Below are 21,255 nucleotides of genomic sequence, written 5' to 3'. Positions count from 1 at the left end.
TTAGGTTAAATCTTATTTGGAGGTATATTATGTTTTTGGATTTAAACTAAATTATTTTTGTGATCATTTAAAATTAAATAGATTTAAGTTAATTTTTTTGATGAAAAACATTATACCAGGTTCCTGGTCTAAGACTATTCAACTCCATACTATAGATCCCAGTCTAACAATTTGTTCATTAGCACAAAAGTTCATAATTTTAGTTTATTAAACTTTGAAAGTTTGCATGAATAGTTCTAGCCTATGAAGCATATGTAAACAACTGTTTTGGTCTCTGTTATTTGATTTTTTTTTTTTAAAAAAAATCTAATATTGCAAATATAGATATAAACATAAAATTCTATCACCCAGTTCATAAATTTATCATTCAAATTGTACATTACACTTTGATTGTCAGTATTTTAGATGTTTATATATTTTTAAAATTTAAAACAAAGTTTAATTTTTTTTTTTTTTATAAAAATGCTATATATAGATTAATACTAGGTCATGCTAATACTAAGTCCACACCCGAAAGAACAATATAGATAAAAAAAAATTAATGTATTCTTTTAAATATCTGGATTTTACTTTCACTATTGTATTAATCCTACACACATGGATGTGTTCATATTTTTGACACAATAAATTATTAATCAGTCACTGATTCACTCAGTTAAACTTTATTATTTTACAAAATTTATACATAAATTTTTGCATGACTTGAATTATCCCACTACTTTTTTTAATACATAAATAACAATAAATTAATAAATCAACAAAAACATTTTAAACAATTATTATTATTATTTTATAAAATACAAAGTTTTGGTAAGGGGTTAATTTGAATTTTGAATTTTTCTTTTATTTTTTTTTTTCAGACATTGGGGTTTTCTTTTAATTTTGCAAGAAGGGGAGGAGCAGGGGCTGTGGTTCTGATTCTCGTGTCGTGAGAGCGTTCTCCTCGATCTCCATCGCTTCCCGTCCATGGCCGTGCCCAGCCAAGCGAGCCTTCTCCTTCAGAAGCAGTTGAAAGGTGAGGATCCTATCCCTATCCGAATCCCAATCCTGCCCCAAGGGTTTTTTTCTATCTGTTATTCGATCGAGATTCATCAATCAGGATTTAGGGTTTATTGATCTGTTCTTTTTATTCAGATCTCATGAAGAATCCAGTGGATGGCTTCTCGGCCGGCCTGGTCGACGATGCCAATGTCTTTGAGTGGAGCGTCACCATCATCGGCCCTCCGGATACTCTCTAGTGAGTGGTTTAGTGTTTTCTTGCCGCCTTTGCTCTTCCTTTCTTGTTCTTTTGTCTGATTTCTTTGATCGATGGGTTCATGAGTCCAATCTGGCTTCAGCTTTGGTGGCTTTCCTCATTGTTTTAGGGTTTGAGCTGGGCTTGGCGCACTGTCATTAAAAAACCGGAATTTTATTGGATTAATTTGAGAATTTTGTGGTTTTCTTGGGTGAAAAAACATGATCTTTGAGATGTTTTTCTCTTGATAACGTTTTCTTTCTTGGGGTTATCATCTTTCTTCCCTTGTTGAATTATATCCCCTCTCTGTACCTCATGTTTGATGCTGATGCCATTTAGGAAGCATATATGTTTAAGGTTGACTAGGGATTTTGTTTAGTGGAACCTATAAAAGACAATTAGCAACGCTTGCTTGCAATGTGCAGTGCTGTTGTTCTGATTATGCATTTGCATTCTTCGATCCTTTTGTTGCATGCATAGAATTTTCAGATTGTCAAAAATGCGTCCTTTTGACGATAGACAGAGCTGGAGCTGCCTATAGATTCTGACATATATCCTTTTTTTGTTGGGTTGATGGATGAGGCTGCCCTCTTAGCCTTGTTGGGATGTTCATGTCATTGCTCTTCCTTCATGTGGTATTTGTGTGTTGTAATATTATGGAAATTTCTTCATTTTTTTTCCTAATGATGATTGGTTGTCAAACTTTTTCAGCGATGGAGGCTATTTCAATGCAATCATGACCTTTCCTGCCAATTATCCTAATAGCCCTCCATCTGTTCGATTCACATCAGAGATGTGGCACCCGAATGGTTTGATGATGGACACTATTTTTAACCTCTGTTTCATTCCCAGCATGCCTTTACAGTCTGACATCTTTTATTATTTGTGATCTAAAATTTAGTTTTCCCGGATGGACGCGTTTGCATATCTATTCTCCATCCACCTGGTGATGATCCAAGCGGCTATGAACTTGCGAGTGAACGTTGGACTCCTGTCCATACGGTACATTTTCTTCCCATTTATGCAGTCTCCTCCAATATCCTGGTGTTGTGCATCTTTTATAGATAATTCTTTGTATTCATCCTCTACTGTGAAAATCTTTTAGTGGAACTGGTGAATTTTATTTTATTTTTTTCATAATGCATGATTAAGCAATTCACAGGGAGGTCTTAGAGGTCTTCATCTTTGAGTTTTTTAAGTAATTTTAAAATTGAGCTGACATCAGAAAAATAATTTGAATTATCTCATCTCCTGCCGTACGGAAGATTTCATTCCAAAATATAAACGTTCCACGAGAGGTTTGACCTCATATACCAAGTTCTATGAGTGTTCACTCAATGGGAAATGCTGTTCATTGATAGGAAAATCCAATCTCATCTAACATTTCTTAAACATAAAACCAACTGATAAAAGGGCGTCAAAGACAGTAAGCGTTAAATATATCTAGGAATTTTTAAAAAGAAGATGACTGGTATATAGATTTGTCTATGATCAATTTTTAGCCTCAGCAAGGTTCCTTGTTTGTTTAGCGGCCCTTTGAATGCACACTAGTAAATCCTATTTTGGAAAGAGCATATATTCTCATTTGTGATATATGAACAATTATGTGAACTAGTCATCGAATTTACATGCAGCAATGTTTATATTTGTAGGTATTCGAATTACATACAATGACAAGTGGAATAGTGACCAGTTGTCACAGTATAATATCCTTATGATCTGCAAAAGTGCAATTTCTTGCATAGTGGCTTTCAATTCAATTCATCTTGATGATGATTGAATATCCTGTATTTGCTTAAATTATTCTTGATTATAAAATCAGAATTATACATCACATCTGTTGTATCTGTCATATTCGGTTTGTTTTCCTCAAATAAAAAGTGACACTAAGAAGAAAAGGTTTATGTTTTATTTTTGTCATTGCATTACGGTCATGCTCACTGTTTGTCTGAATTTAACGCTTGATGGATGTGCTTGAACTTTTCGGGTGCTACTTGTGATGCTTTGCTCCAGAAGTAATTAGGACTGCTTTCTTTTTCTTGTCACTTGTTTCTCATTGATTGATCATGATTTGCAATGATACTATTGACTCAGGTCTACTATGCAGGTTGAGAGCATAGTTCTGAGCATTATCTCAATGCTTTCAAGTCCTAATGATGAATCTGCTGCAAACATTGAAGCTGCTGTAAGTAGAAAAAGCCATTTACTTTTGTTCTTTGTCAATGATTATTGTTGGATATCAAGCTTGCTTGTGAATTCTGTGAAAAGAGAATCAACTATGTGTTTGCTAAATGTGAGCAAATACTTGGAAACTGAGATATTTAAAATTAATGTAAACTATAGATGCATGATTTTGCCATCCTTCAGCTGTCTCAGAGAGTCAGAATTTATATACTGCAACCTGGATGGTAATGGTGCCACTGGCACTGTAGTGATCCAATCACCGGAGACTCAGGTGACAGTGGCTATTAGATTGGTAGTTTTTATTATAGTTTTTGGTAGTTTGTTGGAGCCCTATTTGTCCTGTGGTAGCTTATTTTGGTTGGTATGTGGAAGTCCTATTTTGTTAAATGTCTTCTGGTTGTTGAGCTAGAATGTATTGTGATAGCAACTGGGTAGTTCTTGATCTTTTTTAGAAGTTCTCATTAGTCATAGTTTAGTTCCTGTTACCACTACTTTGGGGTGAATCTGTTGTATGACTATTATTTTCTGCAAATGTGTGGAAGGCTATCCTAAGAGAGTAATGCTACTCGTACAAATTTTACCAAATCGGCTTCACAACTTGTTGATAACCATTCAGGATATCCTGATATGGTGATGTTAGTGAAAAATAAATTAAAATAAGAATAATGCTATTTGTACCAAGTGGTCTTCCCAAATAGGTTTCCTAAATGAGTTGTCATCTATCTAGCAGCATTAGAAATATGCAATTGTAATTATTCATTATGGGAGATTGGTCTGGAATTCTAGTACATTGTACGAATAACAGTGTTTTCAACGGCATGGTCCATATCCTGATATGGTGATGTTAATTATTTCAAGAAAAAAAAATTTAAGGGTAATGTTGTTTGTACAAAGTAGCCCTCCCAATAGGCTTCTTAAATGAGCTGTCGTTCGTTGTCAGCCTTAGAAAAATGCATTTGTTATGATTCATTTTGGAAGACTCGTCATGAATTCTAGTACATTGTACGAATCTAAGTGTTTTTCAACGGCATAGCCCACATGATTTGTTTATTGCTCAAAAGCACATGTAATCCTCTCCTAATGATTGACAAATTTGAAATTAACCTTACATATTTCTTTCGTAAGTGTATTTGAAACCAGAGTTCATTACATAATCTCTTGTTGGATTAATTGCAGTAATGATACAAATTAGGAAGATAATTCCTCTGATCTAGTAAGTAATCATAGATAAGTTCTTATTCCATCTCTGCTGTGGCTATATATATATATATATATTAATTACACTTCATCCATTGCTGCTCAACTGTACTTTTGAATGTAGCATGCAAAATGTTATTGGCTTGCCATGCTACTGCAATTCAAAGAGCATGATCCATCCAATTCATGATTCTAATGAAATGATTTATCATTCATAATGTATTGCATTGTATTTTCAGAAAGAATGGAGGGAAGGGAGGGATGAATTCAAGAAGAAAGTTTCGCGGATCGTCAGGCGGTCTCAGGAAATGCTTTGAGAATCTGAAAAATTGCAAGACTGTCCATTATCTGCTCTAATGTCTGGTTCAGCTCTGATGCTTACCCAAATCACAGATCTGGGAAAGACAAAGCCTAGGTTGCTGCTCCTCCAATGCTAGCTACCCACCCTCGGTCCCTCACCCAGCCTTTGTAACCTACCAAAATCATATCCCTCTCCTTCTCCCTGTTGTGGATTCTCCATAAAAATTACCAGTTTGTTTGTTATTTTGGGTTTGGTAAGTGTTCATACATTGGTAATGATCCATGGGGGTGTGTTTGTTCCGTGTCTGCCGACTGATGGATGAATTAACTTGTTGATACATATATATAATCCCAGTCTGAATGGGTGCATGCTCAACTCACTCATTCAAGCTCTTTATTTTATTATTTCTTTGACTTTAATGCTTACTTCCAGTCACTGATTAGCATCATAATTTCCATCCAGCTCTACATTTTCAAGACCCTCATGCAGCATATGATTGTTATAATATATATATATATATATATATACAAGACAGTGTTGCCTGTGGGGCCCTCACAGTCCTCACTAGTTTTTTCAAGTTTGAACCTAAACTCCGAACCCAACCCCACCCAGCACACCTCTTTGTTTATGCTCACACCTTTACCATGCTTTCCAAACAAAGCAAGCCTCCAAAGCTCATCCTTCTCGTGATCCCAAAACCCAAACCCTTCTTCTTCTTCTTCTTCTTCTTCTTCTTCTTTTAGAGACTTCTTCCTTTTTCTCATGATTCCATCTTTCTCACCATGCCCTCCCCTCTCCGTAATGGCAATCTCCCCGTCCCTAGCCCTCACCACCACCACCACCACCACCACCACTTCCAGTCCACCGTCTCCGCCCAGAAGCTCCGGCGGCTGAACACTCTCGTCCTAATCCTTCGCTTTGCTTCCTTCTGCTTCTCCCTCGCCTCCGCCATCTTTATGTCCACCAACTCCTCCCGCTCCACTGGCTCCCCATCCTGGCTCCACTTCCCTTCCTTCCGCTTCGTCTTCGCCGCTAACGCCATCTCCGCTCTCTACTCTCTCTTCGAGATGGGCTCCTCCATCTGGGAAATCCTCCGCTCCTCCACCCTCCTCCCCGAACCACTTCAGCTCTGGTTCGACTTCGGCCACGATCAGGTACTTTTTTTTTCAATCTAATCTTACTATTTCTCGCCGATTAGATTTCAGATTCTCAGATTCGATTATCGGTTTAGGTTTTCGGGTATATGGTACTGGCCGCCGGAGCAGCTGGCGTGGAGGCAATCCGTGGGCTGAAAAGCGGTCGTACCTGCGACGCCGAGAACTCACTCTGCGTGCAAGCCATCATTGCCGTCGCCTTGGGCTTCGTTGGTTTCGCCTTTCTCGCTCTCGCCGCTCTGATTTCCGGCTTCCGCCTTGCTTGCTTTCTCATCACCGGCTCTCGCTTTCATCTCTAGTCTGCGTGCTTGAGTTGTTTTTCTTTTCTCTCTCTCTCTCTTTTTAAATTTTTTTAAAAAAAGACAAAACTTTTTTACCTTCTTGTGTGTATGTAGTATTATAGTAGTTAACGAGAGTGTATTTGTATTGTATTGTTATGGGATAAGAATAGTATGCTGTCAATGGATATCCGAGTAATGTACTAAAATGTGAGACGAGATATTATTGCAAGTTGGATCATCATGAGATCGCTTTCTTTCTTTCTTTATTTATTTATTTATTTATTTACCTTTCTGTGAGTGACTAATAAATGATGGAGTGTTTCTCGTTGATGGTTGGATTGAATTTAAATTCAAATTGCGTCGTCAAACTGAAACCTCACCTTTTTATTTTATTTTTATTTTATTTTTAAATTGTGGACGAGTCACATGAATTTGAATCTTCCATCTTTGATTTGTAAGCTTAAGTATTACTATTCTTAGGATTTATTTTAGTTTTTTTTTAAAATAATAAATTCATTATTCATTTATTATTATTATTATTAAATAATAAATATGTGATCCATTAGCGAGATATTGGGCCAAGTCCAAAGCCCATGTACGTTAGAATAGAGCTCATGATTGAGAAACCATAGATCGCGAATTCTATTCTCGCGGGAGAGGAGGGAGAGAGATGAGAGGCAGTGAGGGATTCAGCGGCTTTGGCGTCCAAGAGGTAATGAGAAGAAACCCTAGATCTTTTCATCCAAATTCTTGTCCTAGGTTTTGCAAACTCAAGAATGTGTGCTAGTTTTTGGTTTATCAGAACATCATTGATGTTGAATGCATAGTAAAACGAGCTCTAGAATGAAAATGGAGAAGATTTAGTTGACTGTTAAATTTTGCATTTTTCTCACTTTCAGATCTTTGATTATATATTTCTTCTACCCTTTGGTAACTGTAAAATGCAAGCCAGCCATGGGCTCTGCTCTCTCTACTAATGCAATGGTGTGAGTGATGTTGGGGGCTGTTGATTTAGTTCAGTAGTCAATAGTAATTGGTTTTTCAGGTTTTGTAGATGAATTTGGAGATAGATTGATTGAAATGACCTACATTTGAGTTTAATTCAATAAAAATGATGAGACTTGTAATTAAAAGGCATGTCTGTGCCAGAGTAGATTGTCTGCATTTATTTATTCTGATAAAAAATTCAAAATTTTTCTCATGTGTTACTGATTTTAGACATCATTTATCAGTGTTTGATAAAAACACTACTCGATTTCTTAGGTTAGAGGTCACTAATTAATATGGTAGATTTAAGAGATTCATGTGGTTTGAGAATTATTTTTATTTTTATTTTTATTTTTCAAGTCTTTTACACAAGGATGAGCAATATATTGCTGTAAAAGTAAGGGATGGTGACTGCAAAAGGAGTTATGTGTAATGTAAATAGATCATGAGAGGTATTTTTATTAAAAAACAAATAAGAGATCTCTAAAATTACAATGAAGTAAATAATGTGGGTGCAAAAAATTCAAAAAATAAAATAAAGCCCTTTCTTCTTTCCGTGATTCAATCTCCTTTCCTCGACTCTTTGTTATTTAATTATTTATTATTTCTATTGGTGGTTGCAACAAGTTAAATCTCTCCAGCTGTTGCTCTCATTCAACAGCTGTTGCCCTCCATCTCTTTTTTCCCCCTTTTTTTCTTGTATTAATTTTTAAATTTTTTTATTTTGTGAGCTTCTCTCTTTACCATTTTGCTGAAATAATATGGCTGTTTGATAGCTAGAATTTTGTATTTTTTTATTCTTCTTTGCAATTTATGCAACTGGCTACTGTTGCCTGCAGTTTCTTTTTTTTTTTCTTTTCTTGTTGGAAAAATGTTGTCTGCAGTTTCTATGAACTATTATTTTCCTGTTTTTTGCAACCATATAAAATGAAATGTCTCATAAACTCATCATCTTTGCTTGCTCTCACTGATTTTTCCGCCTTAGGTTGTAATTTATGTTTCATTCTGGTTTCATATTGATGGTGTGTGTCATTAGACATTAGGATCCTATGGTTTAATTTTATATGACATTGTGAATGGATTATGTGTTGGGGAAAAATTCATTATATTATTTTAATGATATATTTGGTATTTAAACTTTTGTGAGTTAAAAATTAGAAATATCTGACTGCCTTAATCTGCTTACTATGTTCTGAAGAGAATGAGCTTCTTCAGAAGGCAACACTTCATTAAATTGGGACTAAATATACCATGTTCAAATTTCTGCGTAATGTCATCAATGCTGTTAATATAACATGATTGAATGATCATCTTTAGGATGTAGTTGTTCACAAGTTTTCTTAGGGTTGTTAATGTTCCAAACTTGATCGGCCTCAAAATCTATTTAGAATAAAAACTTTGATTTACACTGGATTGTTTATAAAGACATATGTCTGTTCTTGGTCAATAGTTTATAATATCAACATGACATATTTAGATTAAGAAGATCAAACATAATAAACACTTTTTTTTTCATTTTCAATCAAAACCATTGTTATGTTTAAAGTGAGAATTGTCCTTTAGATTGAATGATTATAGCGCTGATATACTATTTTGAGACTTGAGAATATTAGCTGTAAACATTCTCCCTATATTTCTAAATTATCTTTCATTTGATATTCCTTGGAATTTTGCTCAATATCATGCTGCTTCGCTCTAGGCCACACATTCTGCACCATGTGTTCCCGTGTTCTGTTATTTTTATGCTACCGTAGTACCATATATGTGCTCGACAACCTAACACTCTCCACTTTGGCAATAAACATTATTTCACACACAATATGCTTTTTGTAATGCCTTTGCTCATAATCTCATAATCTGTGTTCTGAGAGAATTATTTAGGAAAATCACATAAGAAAATACTGTAAGATGTCAAATACAGTGTAAAACTCTTAGGTAGAGCTCTTGTTGTTACTCTTCTTTACAAAGGTAAATATTTGATCAAAATTCTTGAACATATATGTTTCTGTTGATCAGATCGATTACTTTGATGATATTCTTTTTTCTTATTTTTTTCTTTTTAAATAGAAATGATAAAAGGATTGCATCCACAAATGTAATGGATGTAAAAGATGACACGGAGTTGAGGAGTAATGCATGTTATGATGGCCAGAGTAGTACATCTCATAAAGTGTACCATTTTGGAGCAAGGCGTCAAATGGCTCAGAGATTGAGCCAGATTGCAAAGTCCAGACACTTCTACAAGCAAAATAATGGAGAAACCGATGACCGAGTGAGCTCTCGTTCATACTCTTTTAATAATTAAAAGTTTAACAACATGTAACTTCCGCAAATAGTTACCTCTGATCGTTTGTTAAATGGATGCTTTTCTCCTTGTTTTCGTATACGCAATATTTATGAATTATATAGACCAGAGAAGTGAGGAGCATGCAGAGAAATCCTTCTCCAATGTAGGCCAGCATCATGACATATTGTTCATCAACTTTGTCTGACATTCAAGTGCTACTCCCACTAAACACTTGTCAGGTATTCACCACCTTCTAAAGTAATGCATCAATTCATTAAACACTGTTGAATTAGTTACTTGGATGTCCTGGAGAGCCAACCATTGACTCTTCTTAGCCTATAAAGATCACCATGTTCACCACGTCACACTAATCATCAGTGGATGTCCAAAAGGAACTCCACCAATCCATCTCCCAAATCGTCATATATTTTTTTATTGAACGTACCAGTCATGCAAACAATTCAACTGTGCTCTTGCTCATATTGCGTCAAAGTGGCCATGAACCAATGGCCACCACCAACCATTACCTGTCTTAATTTTATATAAACCTCCAGCTGAACATCTCCAAGCTATTCATCAATGGCTATTACTACTATTACTTACTCAGTTTGGCGTTCTCGCCTTGGTTCTGCTCTCCGAACAGCTTTTGCATGCGCTCTTGTCGGCTATGTCACTATTTATGGCCCTGATGCCCTGCGCCTGCACCTGAACTTCCCGGCATTCTCCTACGTCACGGTGATACTCATCATCGGAGAAGCCACATTGGGTGACACACTGCACAGAGTTGTGCAAGCTCTTTATGGAATCACACTTAGCACATTGCTAGCATTCCTCACTTTGTTCTTCATCGATGAGCATGCATCCATTGGTATAAAATCCATTGCCTTGGCACTTAGCTCATTTATAGTTGCATTGCCGGAATCTATGAGCTTGATCACGGTGCGTGTAGCACTCGGTCAGACAGTACTGGTGCATCTAGCTTCGCACAAGCATGGCGGCCCCGTGAACGTGGCAGTGAGTACTGCAGTCGGAGCTGCTGCCGCTGTCATTGCAATAATCTTACCATATCCTCGTTTCGCTTACTATGAAGTAATTTATCCACTTGAGTTTTGTCTTATATGAGATACATGAAACCAGGATTAATTATATTTGTTTTGTTATATTATAATAGGTGAAGGAGAAGAGCTGGTTATACACTGACATTGTTTTAGAGAGGTTGAGACTTCTTGTGAGCTCTTTCTTTTCTTCTGATAGCTCTCAAACAACTGCTATTACACCTATTTCATCTTTGAGAACTGTTAGTGCTAAGCTACTGCAAAGTATAAAGCTCAAGCAGGTGAGTAATTAATTATTAATTATATTGTTATTGTTTGTAAGTTTTAAAGACTATATATTCTTTTTTTTTCCTTTTATTAATAATAGGTAAATGTACAGTGGGAGAGGCCACTGTCAATGTTCCTTCACGCGGGAGATATATCAAGCAATGGTATGGAAAGTATTGAGATGGCCTTAAAAGGAATGGAGGCTGCACTAACTTCCATGGCTTCAGTTCCAAGTGAAGTCTTGAATCAGCAACCACTGAGAGGCAATGTCCTTATCCTAGGAGACCAAACATGTCTCATTGTCAAACAGTACAACTTCATGACTGAAAAGGGAATGGTGAATAAAACACTTGAATCCTTGCATCATATCCCACTGAATCTAGAGAATCTTCCACTGTTCTTCTTCTTGTTCTGCATGAAAGTACTCCATGATGGACTACTAATGGACAGTGAGAATTCATCAAGCGAAGAATCCCAAAAGGAAAGAAATAACAAGTGGATTATGAGCATGATAAACATAGAAAGAATACTAACAGCATTGAAGTGTTCTATCACGTTAGGCCTTTCAGCTCTTTTTGGAGTTCTCTTCAATAGAGAATATGGCTTCTGGTGTGCACTCACTGTAGCCATAACTATAACACCATGGAGAGAAGCTACATTCAAGTTAGCAAACATTAGAATACAAGGAGCTGCTCTGGGTTCTGTTTATGGAGTTCTTATAGGATCAACCATCAGTGAGGATCTCATGCAAGTTAGATTCTTACTCCTACTTCCATTCATAGTCTTCACAAGCTTTCTCCATAAAAGTAGAATGTATGGACAACCAGGTGCAATTGCAGCCATCATCTCTGCAATGGTGATTCTGGGAAGAAGAAAGTATGGTTCTCCTTCGGCTTTCGCTGTCGTTCGGCTCACCGAAATCTTCATCGGTCTCTTGTGCTCCACCATTGTTGAGCTTCTCTTGCAACCAAGAAGAGCTTCAACCATGGCAAGGATACAACTGTCTTTAAGCCTTCAAACTCTTCATGATTCTATGAAGCAGAATAAGGAGAAGAAGCTGAGAGAGCAAGTGAATAAGCTGAGAAAAGACATTGCAGAGGCTGAAGGAGAGCCAAACTTTTGGTTCTTGCCATTCCCTGTTTCTTGTTATAATAAACTCCAAAACTCTTTGTCTAAAATGGTTGACCTTCTCCATTTCCTTGTCCCTGCCATGAAAATCCTTGCTCAAGAGTCTCATGAGAGCTTGGAAGCCATTAATGAAGATGTAGAGAGTTTGAGAAACTTGATTAGTGATTCACTGAAGTGCTTTTCTGTAGAAAAACAGGAAAATGATCCAAGTGATTTGGAAATGGGAAGTGGAGTTGGTTCATTAGAGTTTGATAAGGTTGTTGCCAGTTTTATTCAACATGGAAGAGAAGCCATGGAGAAGCTTGATGGTGATGTGGATGGGGTGGTGAAGGGCCAAGTGTTTCTAAGCTTAGGTGCCATTGGTTTTTGCTTGGAAGGGTTGCAGAGAGAGTCAAAGGAATTGAAGAAAGGGTTGCTTGAACTTCTTCAATTGGAGAACCCTGGCAGGCATAAAGACTTTTCATAAGATTTCTACCGAACTTTTGCGCTATAAATATTAAATTCTATGGCTAAACGTACTCTGTAACCTTTTTCTGGCGTTATATATATATATATATATATATATATATATATATATATATATATATATATATATGAAAAAAAGGTAAAATTTTAGGTAATACCACTTATGATAATCTTATGTAGAGTAAATTTTTTCAGTAATTACTCAACTTTGCCCTAATTTTAATTTAAGCATTAACTTTCAATTTGTACTAAAATGAGCACTGAATTTTGATTTTATTTCACCAACAAACTTTCAATTTGTACTAAAATGAGCACTAAATTTTGATTTTATTTTACTAACAAGGTAATTGGGGGTTTCTTAAGAATTTATAGTAACATGCATGCCAAAATGTCTACTTGGATGTCCATGGTCCATGTTACTCGCTTGTGTGGAGGATACCACATCAGATATTTGCCATCCACGACACTAGAAACTCATTGGAAAGCCCCAATTACCCTATTGGTGAAATGAAATCAAAACACAATGCTCATTTTGGTACAAATTAACATTTAGTGCTCAGATTGAAATAAAGACAGTTTAGAACTCACAAAAATTTTACCAATCTTACATATTTAGAAGAATTGACTTGGAGGAGTTTTTTTTTTTAAATAAAGGTGGAGAAACCATTATTTCATTAAAATAAAAAAAGAAATAACAAAAACCAAAATAGAGGATAAAGGGTAAAAAACATATATTTTCTTTTTTACTAATTGGTGATAAATGTTTCTCATTTAAAAAATTATTAAAAGGACAAATATGTATAGAGGAGTACCAATTACGGTAGCTTTCAGATCTTTTAAAAAATCCCCTGCCCTACAATATGAAGGGATAAAACTACTGTAAAAAAATTATATTGAATCCTCTAAAAGGGGTGCCTATTATGTCTATTAGATAAATAATGAAAAGATACATGGAAACAAACACAAGTAAATGACAAGTTTCACAATGAGGGTCTATTTCGTAATTTAATTTTGGATCAAATTGGTATAGTGCCTTCACTCTTGAAGATGGAATTTGTCTCATACAAGCATGCCAGAGATCAACATTGTGGTGCTTGAACTGAACGGTTACATTAGAAAGAGCCTCTTTGGTAGTATTTTACTATTTTTGATCTAATATAATCTTTTTTGTTCCTCACTTACCCCTATTAAGCCCATCACAGATGATGATGACCTGGTTTCTCTTCATCCCAATCAAATTCTTGCACCAATAGAGATTATTCATCCACTAAATATTTCCGAACAACCTCCTTATCACATCGTAACTCTCAACTAAGATTACTTCTTCACAATCTCTTGAGCCAACACAATTAATTTTTTAACATAGACAAATGAGAAATAAAAGACCTCACATGGGACTGGAGAAACATATAGTTTTTTATAATTGTGTATATTGAATTTTTGAATTTAATTTTTCTCATCTTAAAATAATAACTCAAAACAAAAATATATAAATAATTTTAATAATGATTGAAATTGACAGTTTCAAATATCATCTTCATGCCAATGCGGGACTCATTTATTTAGTTAAAAAAAAAACTTTTGAAGTGTCTATCTATAATAAAAAAACAATTACCCATTTTTATTTGTTATAAAATAAAAATTACCCAATTTTTATTCTAATTAAAGAAAAAAACAAAAACTCATACAATGTGGGCCAGGGCCTAGTTATTGGTTGATGAGCCCGTCAGCCCGGCTGGTTTATGTCCATACGTTCCACGTGCTCTGTTTTCACATCGACGAGTGAAAAGGACGCACCCAAACAACCTTTCGATATAAAACGTCCTTCGATTTGGATCAAAACCGAGGGTTTTGCCCACAAAGACATCCAGAGCCGTGAAGAACTCGACGAACAGCGTCTCTACCAGACGATCGATCCATTTCTCTGAGAGGTTTTGGAGTTGGGGAGGAGGCTAATCAGGTTTGTTCTTCGATCTGAACGTTGGTCTCCGTTGCCATGTCTGCCGGCGTCTGCGGTAAGCGCCTAGGGTTCGAGGAAATCTTTGGATCCCCTTCGTCGGCGCCGCCGTCCAAGAGGTCTCGCTGCTCGCTTTATGAATCCCCAGTTCACTCTCCCGATCTTGGGTTTGGGTCTGACGATAAGCTATCCATTCTCCTTCGCATGTTCCCTTCCTTGGACCGTGAGGTTACCTTTTTCTTTTCTTTTCTTTCTTTGTTTGAAGGTTTAATTCTTTAACTAGAGAATTTTATATACAGATGCTAATGATCCACTAAAGTTTTGGTTTTTTGAGCAAAGAGTCAACTTTGGACATCTAGAAATGTTCGTCTTTGTTTGCTTGTATAATTGAATAATTAGATCGTTTTCTTTGCAAGTAATTTGGGATTGATTATGAGTGATTCATAGAACGCTTTTCAATTTGAGGATGGATGTGAATGTTTGAGATTTCACTTATACAATGCGTAAGGACTGTGCACTTGAAATCAGTTAATAACTATAACTTAACCAACTGAAATGTCTGATGTTTTTTTGTTGGTTCTTTGTCTTTTTGGAAGTTGATGGTGTCTCATTTGGAACTATCTTGTCTAAATTTTAGTTTTCTAGCTTTGAATAATTAATTCCAGCTCTATATGAATTTACTTGGATGAAATCAGTCAGACCAGAGGTTTTTTTTTTTTTAATTATTTATGGTATCAGGGGAATTTTAGATTCAGAAATAAATTAATCATGTTGGAGTTATAACCATATAGAAGAATTATCCTGGTTATTGAGATTAAGAAGAGTTTTAAGCAATCTTTTCATCCTGGTTTAGCTAACAAAATTTAGACATTCTCAAGTTACTCGAGGTATCGTTTCTTGCTAGCGTTCCGTGTATGAAGGACTTAGATCCTTATATCTTCATGGTAACATTGGCCATGCAGAATAAGCAGAATAAGCTTGTTTGTGAATATGTGTGAGTTAATAAATTGTTTATTAGTTGGCTACATTGGTTAACATTTGCATAATCACAAAACTAGTCTTTTTATTAGCTCTCTTGCTCCTTTTACTTAAACTTTTACTGATGTAGTGTTTTATCAGGTTGTGGAAACTACTCTAAATTCTCATGGCCACAGAATGGATGATGCCATCAAGAGTCTTCACGCTCTTTGTGTTGGTGGTGAAACTTCAATAAAAGAAACAGTTAGCCTGGATCAAGATCTCACTTCAGATGGCCATGTCGTTGCAGGTAGAAAATGCCTTTAACCCTGAATCCTACAGGCATCTCTTTCCTGAGTAAGGTGGGGATGGAAATAATTCAATTTGTGAACTCATACACAATTTCAACTTTTAGACCTTTATCTATTGAACATTTGCAGGGAATAAAATAACTCCTATGTCTGATACAAAGGTTGAAGAAGTTAACCACTGCAACTTGAACTTTGACCCTCAAAATGCTTCGTCATGGGTGGATGTTTTTGTACATGAAATGATGAATGCATCAGATTGGAATGATGTTCGTTCCCGTGCTACTCAGATGTTGGAAGCTTTTGAAAAAAGTGTTATCACCAATTCTGTGTCTTCTTATGAGGTATATTTTCTTTACGTCTGACTATCCTTCAATGAAATTGTATTATTACAAACTGGTCAGCTTAACAGAAGTTCACCTCTCTATTATGTTGAGCAGCAAGAAGTCACTTCCCTTAAAGAGCAACTTCAGAGCTTGTTGAGAGACAACCAGATTTTGAAGAAAGCTGTAGCAATTCAACATGAACGTAGCTTGGAGCAAGACGAGAAGCTGAAAGAAATGCAACACTTGAAGCATGTCCTTAGCAAATACCATGAGCAAGTCCAGGCATTGGAGGTATAAAGCATTATACACTGTCATCTATCTAATTCTACTATTTCTTAATCATATTTGCCCATGTAGTAGAAGCAGTTGTGAATTTAACACTCCAAAATGCATAGAGAATTATACAACCTACATTAGATCATCACCTCCACTCTCTTATGCTAATTCTCTGAGCAGTTGTGCTATTTGTAAAGTTTCATCATTTTGTGTAGCTCAGTGTGATATATTGGGGAAAAATAATCGTTTTGTTTTCGGTGCAGCGTAATAATTACACATTGAGGATTCATCTTCAGAGAGCACAAGAGTCCAGTTCCATTCCCGGTCGTTTCCACCCGGATGTATTCTAAAACATACAATTGCCATGTGTATCATCAGTCTTGCCATTGTACGAAACCACGTCGGGCATTACAAAATAGAAGTTGAATGAATTGCCTGTTTTGATCTTCAGTTTCTGCTGTTTCAACTCTTTCAAAGAATCTGAAAAATCAAGAGCAGCACATTATTCTACTGTCTCATCAAATTGCAATAGTTTGGAGGTGTGTGCGTTCAGTGCCTACCTTTTTACCGTGTTGTTCAATTCTGTGTGCTGGTTCATAGATATTGTCTTAAAGGTTTCACAGTATAGAATGGATTTTACTTTTACCGATCTGTTTGTAAGTTAACCAGTGTCATTGAATTATGGTTCATTCTATTTCTGGTGCACAAGTTAGTGAAATTGATTAAATAATCTATAAAATTATAATATGAAAACAGGTAATCAAAAAGTAGAAGATGAAAATTTTATATTACAAAAAATACATCGAAGTTTCTAACCTTGTAACACTGCTCCTAACGCTATCACCAAACTCCGTCTAACAACCGAATCCACGTGGCACTCTTTTTTCCGGATTTCCCGCCATTCATCCCTAAAAATAAATAAATAAATAAATAATCTCTTTTTTATGTCTTAAAATTTAAATATCTCTCAAAACCTTGCCAAATTTAAGTTTCTAATTATCCAAGGCGAATATATATATATATATATATATTTCTGAATTATATGCATTTTTAATTTATTTTAAATTTATTCTTCGAATCTGGAATAATAATTAGATGCCAAAACTTTAGATTTAAGCAACAGAGGCAGTGTTTTAGTTAGTCCGGAGCTTTCTCTGCTTTTGCGTGTACTCGAAGCGTTTACGCTGGGCCATCACCAACCCTCGATTTCTTTCCTTTTTCCTCGTTTTTCTTTGATTTTTCCCCATTTGTCTCGCTTTTCTATATAAGCACTCTTGGATCTTCAGATTCATCCATCGCTTAGAAATTCGTCCTTTTTTTTGGATCGATTTAAGTAGTGAAGTAAGTATATGTTTTATTGATTTGAAAGTTTTTCTTTGTTTTTGGGACGTAAAGAAGTAATTTTTGGGTGTTGGGTTGTGGAGTAGAGATCGGAGCAATGGCGGCGAATGGGGAGCATCAGGGAGTGGTGAAACCGCCTCCAACCCCTTCTCCTCTGAGATTTTCCAAGTTTTTTCAGGTAAATTTTGGTCCTTTTTTTTATCTTCTGGTTTGAGTTTTCATTTCGGATCGTTTGCTTGGTATTTGATAGATCTTTTGATTGATTAGAGATGTCTTTAGTTTTTCTATGAATTTATCAGTGAATGCGATTGATCTGTTTTGGTTTTTTCTTTGTTGGTTTGGATGGTAGTCCAATATGCGGATCTTGGTGACTGGTGGTGCTGGCTTCATTGGATCGCATCTTGTTGACAAATTGATGGAGAATGAAAAGAATGAGGTGATCATCTTTGTTGAAAAAAAATTATTTTGATTGCTGTACTTGTAAACATTCTTATGCTTGATGCTCCTTCAGGAAATGCTTAGATTGATTCATTCTTATAAGTGTTTGGTGAATAAAGTAAATGTCAGTTTGAGAATTGGTTGAGCGTTACTTAAATTGTTGTAATTCAAGTTCTAATTAAGGGATAGAGATTTGTTTTACCCAAAATTGGAGAAATTCTGTAGTTTTCCTTATGTTGACTTGGATGACTGATGTATATGATGGTTCTTTTATTCAGGTAATTGTTGTTGATAACTTCTTTACCGGGTCAAAGGACAACCTCAGGAAATGGATTGGTCATCCAAGATTTGAACTCATTCGCCATGGTATATCTCTTATCTTTGTGACTTTATCATTTGTTTGAGTTATGTATATGGAGAACTTCACAGTTGAAGCATATTTTCAGAGTCTTTGCATTGATTTCTGATTACAATTACACATGTTCTTTGGCATCCTTGCAGATGTCACGGAGCCACTGCTTGTTGAAGTTGATCAGATATATCATCTTGCTTGCCCTGCATCTCCAATCTTTTACAAATACAATCCCGTGAAGGTTTGTCAACATGATGCTGGAATTACAGATATTTTTCACTGCAATATGGAAATTCATCTTCCTATCTGAATGCAAGATCTCTAGTCTTTATATTTATTGTATTTAGTGTTTCCACTGTCAGGAGTTCCTTGTATCACATCTACTTTTTCAATTAGTTTGATGGTAGTTTAGTTTGCCTCATTGATAGATTGAAGCTTGCCACTCTTAAATCCACTTTCCTATTTTTTTCCTAGAATAGGATCTTTACCTTGCATTTCTTAAATGAGAGCCTGAGCGCTATTATAACCTTTGAGACTGCTTGCTTTTAGAACTGCTGTTTTCTGCATCAGCTTCTATCTGTTCATGACTTCAGGCTGTCATTGTTATCTTGTTTTTACACTCGCATTTCTTTGTATCTATTTTATACTGAACTCATTAAGACATTGATTTGAACTGACAGACAATAAAGACAAATGTCATGGGTACCTTGAATATGCTGGGCCTTGCAAAGCGGGTTGGAGCTAGGTAAATCTTATTGTGGTTTTTCTTCATTTGTTCTGTGACCAATGTTTATTTTGTAATTTGTTATTCTAAATTCTCCCTCAGGATTTTGCTGACATCAACCTCAGAGGTTTATGGTGACCCTCTTGAGCATCCCCAAAAGGAGGAATACTGGGGCAATGTGAATCCAATTGGTATGGTTTCATCTTCCCTGAAACCCTGTCATCCTGAATCTTTTTCTGGGGTTCTTGGTTATTATTTCATGTTCCCCCACTCAGCAGTAGTCTTTTACATCGAATGCTGAGTTGTTGATTCGTTATGATAGAGCTGAGGCTGTTTTTGACAAACCGGGGACTTGCTTATATATATATATATATAATTTACTATTTACTTATTTTCTGCTACCATTCACTTCTCCAAGAATAAAGCATTTACTGTTTTTGATATCTCATCATTGCCACTTTTTTCTGCTTATGGATCTTTTTAGAATAATTATTTAAACTACTCAGCCTAAGTACATATTTGTCCAACTTTTGGGTTATGTATTTGAGATTTGTCCCATACAACATCATGCTAAATTTTCCTGCCTGGCATTCATTGAATGATTATTTCTTGCTGCAGGGGTCAGGAGTTGCTATGATGAGGGAAAACGAGTTGCTGAAACTTTGATGTTTGATTACCACAGGCAACATGGAATAGGTAAAATATCATTCTGGACTAAGACTCTTGATTTGCATTTTGTGTCTTTCTAGTGGACTTGACATTTTCTCTTATGAGAAAATTGTGGTTTTTCAAGTGCCTGTCTTATTCTATTGTTTATTGGGTGGTTCTTTCTGAAGAAATCCGAATCGCTAGAATTTTCAATACTTATGGACCACGCATGAACATTGACGATGGTCGTGTTGTCAGTAACTTCATTGCTCAAGCACTTCGGTGAGCTTTTTGCTTTCTTCTTCATATCAAATCGTTCATTCATAAAACTTGACGTTCCAGTGAATTAAAATCTTAACTTTGTCTTACAAGAGGTGAAGCATTGACTGTTCAAGCACCAGGAACACAAACTCGAAGCTTCTGTTATGTTTCTGACATGGTATACATAATCATCACCTTTAAATTGAGTAATTTGAAAAATAAACAATCAAAACAGTCTGATTGTACAATTGACTGTTTTGTCTATTCCTCATATCAAGGTTAATGGCCTAATTCGGCTGATGGAAGGAGACAACACAGGGCCAATCAATTTAGGAAACCCGGGTAAAACATAGCAACATTCAGATTTCATCTTGCAGCAAAAACTTTGGACTGATTCAGTCTTCTTCATGGTTGCAGGTGAATTTACAATGACTGAGCTTGCTGAGACTGTAAAAGGGGTCAGTTCTTTACATTCTATTACACTCTTGGAATCAATTCATTGGAGAACAAATGCTTTTGATGATTGTAATCTGAACTTTAATCTGACTTGAAATGCAGTTGATCAACCCATCAGTGACTATAAAAATGGTTGAGAACACTCCTGATGATCCTCGGCAGAGGAAGCCGGATATCACAAAGGCAAACGAAGTGCTTGGATGGGAGCCCAAAATTAAGTTGCGAGACGGTCTGCCTCTCATGGGGGAAGATTTCCGTCTGCGTCTCGGCGTGCCCAAAACTGCCTAAATTCTTCGTATCATCAGTATAGTTGATTTGAGATACCATTATTGTCATCAGAATGAATGTCTCTTATTCTTTTGTTTTCAGAGTGAACTCTTTTTCCATTCAAAGTTAAGGGGATGTTTCTTTTGGTCATGTTTCATTGGTAGTTGTTTTTGGCCAAATTATGTTGAATTTGAACCTTATCAATACTAAGTGAAATAATTCTTTTGAAGTTGATTGGGGGTTGTTGCATTCATAATTATAGTTTCATTAAATCAAAACATTCATTTGGATTTTCTAATAATCAGAATATATAAATTACAAGAAAATTGCTTGCACTCCCTTATAAAAGTGAGGAGTAGTTAATATTCCTTGAAAAAAAATCATATTTGCTTGTCACTTTTATT

The 21,255-nt window shown here is 35.8% G+C and overlaps 5 protein-coding genes across 6 annotated transcripts; all 5 read left to right on the top strand.

Annotated features, from left to right (window-relative positions):
- Window positions 1–855: 855 nt before the first annotated feature.
- LOC120282232 (ubiquitin-conjugating enzyme E2 7) lies at window positions 856–5,320 on the top strand. Its single transcript, XM_039288993.1, has 6 exons — window positions 856–1,015; window positions 1,135–1,237; window positions 1,946–2,043; window positions 2,136–2,236; window positions 3,342–3,419; window positions 4,855–5,320. Exons 1-6 carry the CDS (start codon window positions 967–969, stop codon window positions 4,930–4,932), a joined length of 507 nt encoding a protein of 168 aa, XP_039144927.1. The 5' UTR covers window positions 856–966; the 3' UTR covers window positions 4,933–5,320.
- Window positions 5,321–5,519: 199 nt separating this feature from the next.
- LOC120282231 (CASP-like protein 4C1) lies at window positions 5,520–6,420 on the top strand. Its single transcript, XM_039288992.1, has 2 exons — window positions 5,520–6,070; window positions 6,148–6,420. Exons 1-2 carry the CDS (start codon window positions 5,699–5,701, stop codon window positions 6,367–6,369), a joined length of 594 nt encoding a protein of 197 aa, XP_039144926.1. The 5' UTR covers window positions 5,520–5,698; the 3' UTR covers window positions 6,370–6,420.
- Window positions 6,421–9,894: 3,474 nt separating this feature from the next.
- LOC120281717 lies at window positions 9,895–12,612 on the top strand. Of its 2 annotated transcripts, none has more exons than XM_039288417.1 (3): window positions 9,895–10,714; window positions 10,797–10,961; window positions 11,060–12,612. In XM_039288417.1, the coding sequence occupies exons 1-3, from the start codon at window positions 10,205–10,207 to the stop codon at window positions 12,539–12,541; spliced, it is 2,157 nt and encodes a 718-aa protein (XP_039144351.1). In that variant the 5' UTR covers window positions 9,895–10,204; the 3' UTR covers window positions 12,542–12,612. The 2 variants fall into 2 exon arrangements, with proteins under 2 accessions (XP_039144351.1, XP_039144350.1); XM_039288416.1 differs by having other exon boundaries at window positions 9,896–10,714; window positions 11,048–12,612.
- A 1,754-nt stretch (window positions 12,613–14,366) lies between these two features.
- On the top strand, window positions 14,367–17,058 carry LOC120281593. Its single transcript, XM_039288273.1, has 5 exons — window positions 14,367–14,725; window positions 15,617–15,764; window positions 15,895–16,106; window positions 16,203–16,379; window positions 16,628–17,058. The coding sequence occupies exons 1-5, from the start codon at window positions 14,537–14,539 to the stop codon at window positions 16,712–16,714; spliced, it is 813 nt and encodes a 270-aa protein (XP_039144207.1). The 5' UTR covers window positions 14,367–14,536; the 3' UTR covers window positions 16,715–17,058.
- Window positions 17,059–17,516: 458 nt separating this feature from the next.
- On the top strand, window positions 17,517–21,001 carry LOC120282360 (UDP-glucuronic acid decarboxylase 5-like). The gene is made up of 13 exons (XM_039289166.1): window positions 17,517–17,705; window positions 17,792–17,883; window positions 18,055–18,141; window positions 18,422–18,509; window positions 18,645–18,736; window positions 19,176–19,240; window positions 19,322–19,410; window positions 19,838–19,915; window positions 20,056–20,149; window positions 20,240–20,306; window positions 20,407–20,470; window positions 20,546–20,586; window positions 20,687–21,001. Exons 2-13 carry the CDS (start codon window positions 17,803–17,805, stop codon window positions 20,870–20,872), a joined length of 1,032 nt encoding a protein of 343 aa, XP_039145100.1. The 5' UTR covers window positions 17,517–17,705; window positions 17,792–17,802; the 3' UTR covers window positions 20,873–21,001.
- The last annotated feature ends 254 nt before the right edge of the window (window positions 21,002–21,255 follow it).

This window comes from Dioscorea cayenensis, chromosome 18 (genome assembly GCF_009730915.1).
Source record: "Dioscorea cayenensis subsp. rotundata cultivar TDr96_F1 chromosome 18, TDr96_F1_v2_PseudoChromosome.rev07_lg8_w22 25.fasta, whole genome shotgun sequence".
NCBI lineage: Eukaryota > Viridiplantae > Streptophyta > Magnoliopsida > Dioscoreales > Dioscoreaceae > Dioscorea > Dioscorea cayenensis.
Note: the sequence above shows the minus strand (reverse complement) of the source record. Positions and strands in the feature narration are given on the sequence as shown.